The following is a 10,000-nucleotide window of genomic DNA, read 5'->3' as shown; positions in this document are numbered from 1 at the left end:
CCCAACTTTCCTATCCTATCAGCTTAAAACCCTTAAATTCACCCATCTCTCCTATCCTATCATCTTAAAACCCTTAAATTCACCTATCTTTTCTATCCTATCAGCTTAAAACCCTTAAATTCACCCATCTTTCCTATCCTATCAGCTTAAAACCCTTAAATTCACCTATCTTTCCTATCCTATCAGCTTAAAACCCTTAAATTCACCTATCTTTCCTATCCTATCAGCTTAAAATCCTTAAGTTCACCTATCTTTCCTATCCTATCAGCTTAAAACCCTTAAATTCACCCAAATTTCCTATCCTATCAGCTTAAAACCCTTAAATTCACCCATCTCTCCTATCCTATCAGCTTAAAACCCTTAAATTCACCTATCCTATCCTATCAGCTTAAAACCCTTAAATTCACCCATCTTTCCTATCCTATCAGCTTAAAACCCTTAAATTCACCTATCTTTCCTATCCTATCAACTTAAAACCCTTAAATTCACCCATCTGTCCTATCCTATCAGCTTAAAACCCTTAAATTCACCCATCTTTCCTATCCTATTAGCTTAAAACCCTTAAATTCACCTATCTTTCCTATCCTATCAGCTTAAAATCCTTAAATTCACCAATATTTCCTATCCTATCAGCTTAAAACCTTTAAAATCACCAATATTTCCTATCCTATCAGCTTAAAACCCTTAAATTCACCCATCTTTCCTATTCTATCAGCCTAAAACCCTTAAATTCGCCAATATTTCCTATCCTATCGGCTTAAAACCCTTAAATTCACCCATCTTTCCTATCCTAACAGCTTTAAATCCGTAAATTCACCAATATTTCCTATCCTATCAGCTTTTTAAAAAACTTGAAATTCACCCATCTTTCCTCTCCTATTACAACTTAAAACCCTTAGATTTGCCAATTTTTCCTATCCTATCAGCTTAAAACCCTTAAATTCACCCATCTTTCCTATTCTATCAGTCTAAAACCCTTAAATTCACCCATCTTTCTTATCCTATCAGCTTAAAACCCTTAAATTCACCCATTTTTCCTATCCTATCAGCTTAAAATCCTGAAATTCACCAATATTTCCTATCCTATTAGCTTAAAACCCTTAAATTCACCCATCTTTCCTATTCTATCAGCCTAAAACCCTTAAATTCGCCAATATTTCCCATCCTATCGGCTTAAAACCCTTAAATTCACCCATCTTTCCTATCCTAACAGCTTTAAATCCGTAAATTTACCAATATTTCCTATCCTATCAGCTTTTTAAAAAACTTGAAATTCACCCATCTTTCCTCTCCTATTACAACTTAAAACCCTTAGATTCGCCAATTTTTCCTATCCTATCAGCTTAAAACCCTTAAATTCACCCATCTTTCCTATTCTATCAGTCTAAAACCCTTATATTCACCCATCTTTCTTATCCTATCAGCTTAAAACCCTTAAATTCACCCATTTTTCCTATCCTATCAGCTTAAAACCCTGAAATTCACCCATCTTTCCTATCCTATCAGCTTAAAACCCTGAAATTCACCCATCTTTCCTATCCTATCAGCTTAAAACCCTGAAATTCACCCATCTTTCCTATCCTATTAACTTAAAACTCTTAAATTCACCAATATTTCCTATCCTATCAGCTTAAAGCCCTTAAATTCACCCATCTTTCCTATTCTATCTGCCTAAAACGCTTAAATTCACCAATATTTCCTATCATAACAGCTTAAAACCCTTACATTCACCTATCTTTTCTATCCTATCAGCTTAAAACCCTTAAATTCACCCATCTTTCCTATCCTATCAGCTTAAAACCCTTAAATTCACCTATCTTTCCTATCCTATCAGCTTAAAACCCTTAAATTCACCTATCTTTCCTATCCTATCAGCTTAAAATCCTTAAGTTCACCCATCTTTCCTATCCTATCAGCTTAAAACCCTTAAATTCACCCAAATTTCCTATCCTATCAGCTTAAAACCCTTAAATTCACCCATCTCTCCTATCCTATCAGCTTAAAACCCTTAAATTCACCTATCCTATCCTATCAGCTTAAAACCCTTAAATTCACCTATCTTTCCTATCCTATCAGCTTAAAACCCTTAAATTCACCTATCTTTCCTATCCTATCAACTTAAAACCCTTAAATTCACCCATCTGTCCTATCCTATCAGCTTAAAACCCTTAAATTCACCCATCTTTCCTATCCTATTAGCTTAAAACCCTTAAATTCACCTATCTTTCCTATCCTATCAGCTTAAAATCCTTAAATTCACCAATATTTCCTATCCTATCAGCTTAAAACCTTTAAAATCACCAATATTTCCTATCCTATCAGCTTAAAACCCTTAAATTCACCCATCTTTCCTATTCTATCAGCCTAAAACCCTTAAATTCGCCAATATTTCCTATCCTATCGGCTTAAAACCCTTAAATTCACCCATCTTTCCTATCCTAACAGCTTTAAATCCGTAAATTCACCAATATTTCCTATCCTATCAGCTTTTTAAAAAACTTGAAATTCACCCATCTTTCCTCTCCTATTACAACTTAAAACCCTTAGATTCGCCAATTTTTCCTATCCTATCAGCTTAAAACCCTTAAATTCACCCATCTTTCCTATTCTATCAGTCTAAAACCCTTAAATTCACCCATCTTTCTTATCCTATCAGCTTAAAACCCTTAAATTCACCCATTTTTCCTATCCTATCAGCTTAAAACCCTGAAATTCACCCATCTTTCCTATCCTATCAGCTTAAAACCCTGAAATTCACCCATCTTTCCTATCCTATCAGCTTAAAACCCTGAAATTCACCCATCTTTCCTATCCTATTAACTTAAAACTCTTAAATTCACCAATATTTCCTATCCTATCAGCTTAAAGCCCTTAAATTCACCCATCTTTCCTATTCTATCTGCCTAAAACGCTTAAATTCACCAATATTTCCTATCATAACAGCTTAAAACCCTTAAATTCACCAATCTTTCCTATCCTATCAGCTTAAAAACTCTTAAATTCACCCATCTTTCCTATTCTATCTGCCTAAAACCCTTAAATTCACCAATATTTCCTATCATAACAGTTTAAAACCCTTAATTTCACCCATCTTTCCTATTCTATCTGCCTAAAACCCTTAAATTCACCAATATTTCTTATCATAACAGCTTAAAACACTTATAATTCATCCATTTTTTTCATCCTATCAGCTTGAAAACACATAGAATTTACCCATCTTTCTTTTCTTATCATCTTTAAAAACTTAGAATTCACCCATCTTTCTTATCCTATCAGCTTTAAAAACTTAAAATTCACCCATCTTTCTTATCCTATCAGTTTTAAAAATCTAAAAATTTTCACACACCCATTTCCTATCACATCAGATTTTAGCAAAAGACTTATCCATGACTATTTATCAACTCAACTAGATGGCCTGGTGGTCATGGAATGCCACGAACCAGTCACTGGACGTCGCACTGGACAGCTGGTTTTGGACTACCTGACGGATGCAGTCCTTAGCCACAAGACGACCCTCATGGGAACACCCCACGTCGTACCTGACTCGTCACTGGTCATCACTGTGGATACCTTGTACCATGTTAAGATCGTTGTCCAAAAAGTTACAGGTGAGGAGAATGATATGTTTTTATGTTGAACAGATTGGCATGTGTCTTTCTTTGTAGTTTATATATGAAGTCACTGGTCTTTAAATATTTTACATTAATTATTCATTGCTTCTCTTGTAGTTTATTTATTTCCTTTCCTCATTGGGTTATTTTCCCCTGTTAGAGCCCCTTGCCTATAGCATCCTTCTTGCCCAACTAGGGTTGTAGCTTAGCTAGTAATGATAATAATTACATGGCCATTTTACTGGTATGATTTTTTATTTTCTTAAAATTGGCTGTCCACCTACTTCGGCGAGCCTTGGAATAGTGTAGGAAATAGGATCAGTAACCTTGTTTTACCATTTCATAATGATACAAATAAATCATTGAGGCTTGAATTTTTATATTTGATAATGAAGAATTATATATGTAAGACATTGCATACATTACTCTGCATAATCTGCATTATTTTAAGTGAAGTTCATAGAATGTAATTGATGTAATTTTCATGACAGGTCCACAAAGCCTATGTTGAATAAGGAATGGCTCATGCATTGAATAATACCCACTTTTCCGTCTCCTTCTTTTAGATCACGGTCTGGAGTACGTCTTCGACGTCATCACAACCCTCAACGTCAGTGACGTCACATTCTTCCCATCTAGGTTGACTCATAGTTATGACATGTATGCTGCCTCCACTGACAAGGATGACATCTTCTTCCTTGACCTCCACACAGGTAAGGTCAAGGGTCATTAGGGGATATATTTCAGTAAATAGAGGTCTTAGATCAAGGGTCATTAGGGGAAATATTTCAGTGAATAGAGATCTTAGATCATGGGTCATTAGAGGAAATATTTTAAGTAGATAGAGGTCTTAGATCAGGGGTCATTAAGGGAAATATAAGTAAATAGAGGTCTTGGGTCAAGGGTCATTACGGGAAATATTATAAGTAAATAGAGGTCTTAGATCAAGGATCATTAGGGGAAATATTTCAGTAAATAGAGGTCTTAGATCAAGGGTCATTAGGGGAAATATTTCAGTAAATAGAGGTCTTAGATCAAGGGTCATTAGGGGAAATATTTCAGTAAATAGAGGTCTTAGATCAAGGGTCATTAAAGGAAATATTTCAGTAAATAGAGGTCTTAGATCAAGGGTCATTAGGGGAAATATTTCAGTAAATAGAGGTCTTAGATCAAGGGTCATTAGGGGAAATATTTCAGTAAATAGAGGTCTTAGATCAAGGGCCATTAGGGGAAATATTTCAGTAAATAGAGGTCTTCGTTCAAAGGTCATTACGGGAAATATTATAAGTGAATAGAGGTCTTAGATCAAGGATCATTAGGGGAAATATTTTAAGTAAAAAGAGGTCTTAGATCAATTGTCTATAGGGGAAATATTATAAGAAACTAGAGGTCTTAGCTCAAGGGTCATTAGGGGAAATATTTTAAGTAAATAGAGGTCTTAGATCAAGGATCATTAGGGGAAATGTTGTAAGTAAATAGGGGTATTAGATCAAGGGTCATTATGGGAAATATTTTAAGCAAATAAATGTCTTAGATCAAGGATCATTAGGGGAAATATTTTAAGTAAAAAGAGGTCTTAGAATTAGATGAAGGGTCATTAGGGGAAATAAGTAAATAGAGGTCTTAGATCAAGGGTCATTTGGGGGGGGGGTGGAAATATTTCAAGTAAACAGAGGTCTTAGATCAAGGGTCCTTTGGGGAAATATTATAAGTAAATTGAGGTCTTCGATCAAGGGTCACGAGGGAAATATTTTAAGCAAATAAATGTCTTAGATCAAGGATCATTAGGGGAAATATTTTGAATAAATAAAGGTCGTAGATCAAGGATCATTAGGGAAAATATTTTAAGTAAAAAGGGGTCTTAGAATTAGATGAAGGGTCATTAGGGGAAATATTTTAGTAAGTAAGGGTCTATGTTAAGATAAGTTGGGGGGAAATGTATTATATAAAATTCTGAGGCCAAGCAACAATAAATAAATTATTATAGTTTTAAAGGTGTTGGGTAAAGGATCATTGGGGAATTGTTTTAGTTAATAAAATTTGTATGTAAACGGTATATATATATATATATATATATATATATATATATATATATATATATATATATATACACAGTAGTGTAAGAGATCTGTCAAAAATGTATGCTAAATATTTGCATATGCTCACGCACACGCACCCCTCCCCTCTCACTAGGGTATGACTGTCTCCTCTCCCCACTATCCTAGGGATGGAGAGGGCTGAACGTGATTGGAAAGATTTATATATATATATATATATATATATATAGTATATATATATATGTATATAAATATATATATATATATGTACATATATATATATATATATATATATATATATATATATATATATATATATATATATATATATACCGTACTCGGTGTAATAAAGAGCAAGTCTCTCCCTCTCTCTCTCTCTCTCTCTCTCTCTCTCTCTCTCTCTATATATATATATATATATATATATATATATATATATATCCGGTAATGCTCTCAGCGACATTCTCTGACATCTCTCGTGTAGGGGGGAGAGGGAACAGTCATTTCCTGGTGAGACGTGATGTGTCTGTATAGATATTTAGCCATCACTTTTGACGGGACGCGTACACTAGTGTATATATTTATATATATAAAGTGTGTGTATGTGTTTGTATTAGTGGTAATGCCTATAGTATATTTATTTATAAGTGACAGTCAGTAAATTGTAATTTTTCAAAAGGTGTGTGTTTACTTGTTTACAATATACAGTATTCAAAGACAATTAGTGTCTTTATTTGTCACATGGTTGAAGAATTTATCTAAGTAAATGGGAGTCTCATAGCTGTAGTTATTTTTTAAATCGTTGTCAGTAGTGTATTTTAGATGGCGATTGACCCTTGATTATGGATTGAAAATAGAGTTTAGTCTAGAAGAAATAAGTCTCACTTGATTGTAGTTTTTAAATAGCTGTAAGGGGTTACAGCAGAATTTAGTCTAGAAAAAATGTAGTTTAAATCATTTTTATTTCTATAGTTGCATGTCTCTAAATGTACAGCTGGATACTGGACTTCCTGGCACACCTTTTTACGAGGAAGGCCTCAATGTCACACTCTTACTGTGGTTAGAGTTACTTTGCGTAACATCGCCCACCATCTCAGCATCTCTGTTTAGTTACTTCTCTTGCATCAAGTGTGTAATTCATCAGAGCGAGGTGTGCCAGGAATCCCAGTGTCCAACTGTACGTTCTCTTTAATTACTAGCCTCACATAATTGTAGTTTTAGAAACATGGGGTGTTCCCACAATTGAGGCGTTCACTATACTAAGGGTCACCAAAAACTCAAAATCACGGGATAAACGCATTTGAAAATTGGCAATACTCAAACACTCATATCTTGTCGATTTATGAGCGGATCCAAGTACCGATTTTAATTTGAACAGAAGAATATTTTTAGGAGATATTGAAGCAATAAAAAATAACGCTTCAAGTTTTCAAGATCCTTGGTATTGTGAACACCTCAATTAACAAAGAGTCTGTTAGTCATTCTAATTTTAACAAAGAGATGACGAAGGATTAAAGTTTTTCAAAGCCCCCCTCCTCTCTATCTCTCGTCTTCAACCAGGCAAGGTTGAGATGATCACGGGAGTGGGCAAGGCCATGTCTCCTCTCTTGGCCGAGTGGGGCAACACCAACCGGGGCATCGTCTCCTCCGGGGTGTTCGGGCACTACATGGTATCACCTGCGGAGGCTGCTATCTTCGTCATCAACGGGGAGACGAGGACAGTGAACTGTGAAATTGGCTCCTTGGTCCATCCACGCCTGGCTGTTTGGGTCACCAGGAAGTACATTTAAGGATTTAGGTTTAGAAAGACAAGGGAAGAAGTCATTTGACCATTTGTGAAAAAAAGAAAGTAGAGAAATTTTTTTATTTTTACTTTTTTTTTAAAGGGTGATTTTATATTCTTTGCCTTCTGGTAAGATCTAGGAACAAAGCAATCCTACGCCAGGTGGATACTGATGGCCTAGTGCGAGAGGGTTGCTTTGATGAATCGCTTGTTTGTCAGCTGTTGAAGGATTGAACAACGCTTGGGCGAGTCTTTTGTCAGATTCTGGTGAGGCCTCTTGAAGCAGATTCTCAAGTTGGCATATTTGATTCTTAGTTCGAGGTTGGCCACTTGTTTCGACACAGAAAATTGTCTGAAATTTCTTTATTGGTTAAAAAAATTGGTGTTTATTTAGCCATGATTGGTCCTCATATTGTCATGGGTACAAGAAAGGGGAAAATAACTGGATATTAAGATTTCGAGAAAAAAAAAACATTTATTGGAATATTAAATAAATGTGTAGTTAAATGTAATATAAAGAGGGAATTTAACTGAGATTGGTAAGGATTTTTGTGTGGCTAATCAGAGAAGATGGGTTTTTTAGTGATATCTCCAAATAGACAATAACTCCAAGCACTGATGTTTAAGAAGATTCTAGAATATTCAAACTTGGTGTGATGCGGTTTGCATATAAAAGCATAATATGATCTTTATAAATACATGTATGTACTTTAACATTAAGGACCCACGAAAACTAAATGTCACTTCTTCTTCAGTTGCTGTACGTAAAAAGCTATCTATAAATGTAGTTGGAAGAGAATCTCTGTTCTTCACTGCTAATCGACGATAATATACTCTGTAAAAGACAAGAAATTATGATATTCCAATATCGCTGAAATGATGCACATCACAATTTAATTTCGTCGTTGTTCCATTTGCCCGTAAAACTAGACCTCTTGCTCTGAAAGTGAGAGAGGCGAAATCAACTGAAAAGGCTTCTCAAAATTAGAGCATTTTGGATCGTATATCATGGGAATGTCTGTATGAAATAATGCCAATCTTGCTCTAATGTCAGATGGAAGCTGTAGCAAGAACAGAAGCATTCTGAAGCGTTGTAATACAAAATATCAGATGGAAGCTGTAGCAGAAGCATTCTGGAGCGTTGTAATACAAAATATCAGATGGAAGCTGTAGCAGAGGCATTCTGAAGCGTTGTAATACAAAATATCAGATGGAAGCTGTAGCAGAAGCATTCTGAAGCGTTATAATACAAAATGTCAGATGGAAGCTGTAGCAAGAGCAGAAGCATTCGGAAGCGTTGTAATACAAAATATCAGATGGAAGCTGTAGCAGAAGCATTCTGAACCTGTGAAATACAAGATATCGGAAGTAGGCTTTAGCAGAAGCATTCTGAAGTGTTGTAATTCAATATATCAGATGAAAGCTGTAGCAGAAGAAACAGCAGCAGCATTCTGTAGCATTGTAGTAAAAAAATAGATGGAAGCTGCAGCAGAAGAAGAAACAGTAGTAGCATTCTGAAGCGTTGTAATAAAAAATAGATGGAAGCTGCAGCAGAAGAAGAAACAGTAGCAGCATTCTGAAGCGTTGTAATACAAAATATTAGATGGAAGCTGTAGCAGAAGAAACAGCAGCAGCATTCTGAAGCGTTGTAATACAAAATATTAGATGGAAGCTGTAGCAGAAGAAGAAACAGCAGCAGCATTCTGAAGCGTTGTAATACAAAATATCAGATGGAAGCTTTAGCAGAAGCAGAAAAAGAAACAGCAGCAGCATTCTGAAGCGTTGTAATACAAAATATCAGATGGAAGCTTTAGCAGAAGCAGAAAAAGAAACAGCAGCAGCATTCTGAAGCGTTGTAATACAAAATATCAAATGTAAACTGCAGCAGAAGAAGAAACAGCAGCAGCATTCTGAAGTGTTGAAATACAAAATATCAGATGGAAGCTGTAACAGAAGATGAAACAGCAGCAGCATTCTGAAGCGTTGTAATACAAAAGGGCAAAGTCAAGGCACTGAGGAGGGGGAGGGTTTACAACACCTATTGTATAGATATCACCTCCCTCCCCCTCACCATCACCACCACCATCACCACCACCCCCAACACCAGTCGAGTCGTCCAACCTCTTCACACAAATGGATCCCGAAAGGCAAAACTCCCAGTTCAAACTGTTTCTGAATGTGTACAGTTTGCCACCGGCTTTACCTGTAGGATATATTCTAGTCATTATATGGTTCTTAATTTCGATTATCATTTTGCGTTTTGGCTGCATTCAGATTTCCATTACAAGATCTATTGTTAGTCGATAAGGGAATTCAAAGCAAGACGGTCCTCTTATAAGTCGTAATTTTGGCAATAGGTAATTTGTCTCCTTGCCGGAGAAAGATCAGGAGTTTATGGACAATTTGTAATTAGAAAAATCGGTTTCGATAGATGAGTCAGCTGTTCGTTGGTGTTGGAATCATTCATTAGAATAATCTTCAAAGGTGACCTTTTTCAGAAGACACTTTACACGCACATACACTCTTTACACGCACATACACTACATGTG

General features: G+C 35.7%; 1 protein-coding gene across 5 annotated transcripts in view; it reads left to right on the top strand.

Annotated features, from left to right (window-relative positions):
* The window catches only part of LOC137622270 (follistatin-related protein 5-like), a 106,975-nt gene that overhangs the window by 92,792 nt on the left and 4,183 nt on the right, over positions 1-10,000 (top strand). For 4 of the 5 annotated variants that reach the window (XM_068352803.1, XM_068352802.1, XM_068352801.1 and 1 more), the window contains exons 15-17: positions 3,411-3,608; positions 4,178-4,324; positions 7,229-8,915. In XM_068352803.1, the coding sequence (XP_068208904.1) occupies positions 3,411-3,608; positions 4,178-4,324; positions 7,229-7,458 (575 nt within the window). In that variant the 3' untranslated portion in view covers positions 7,459-8,915. Of the gene's footprint in view, positions 1-3,410; positions 3,609-4,177; positions 4,325-7,228; positions 8,916-10,000 lie in introns of those variants that run through there. The other variant, XM_068352804.1, reaches the window with a different exon arrangement.

Source organism: Palaemon carinicauda, chromosome 29 (genome assembly GCF_036898095.1).
Source record: "Palaemon carinicauda isolate YSFRI2023 chromosome 29, ASM3689809v2, whole genome shotgun sequence".
In the NCBI taxonomy this organism is placed as follows: domain Eukaryota; kingdom Metazoa; phylum Arthropoda; class Malacostraca; order Decapoda; family Palaemonidae; genus Palaemon; species Palaemon carinicauda.
The sequence above is the reverse complement of the archived record's forward strand: the minus strand, read 5'-3'. Positions and strand labels throughout refer to the sequence as shown.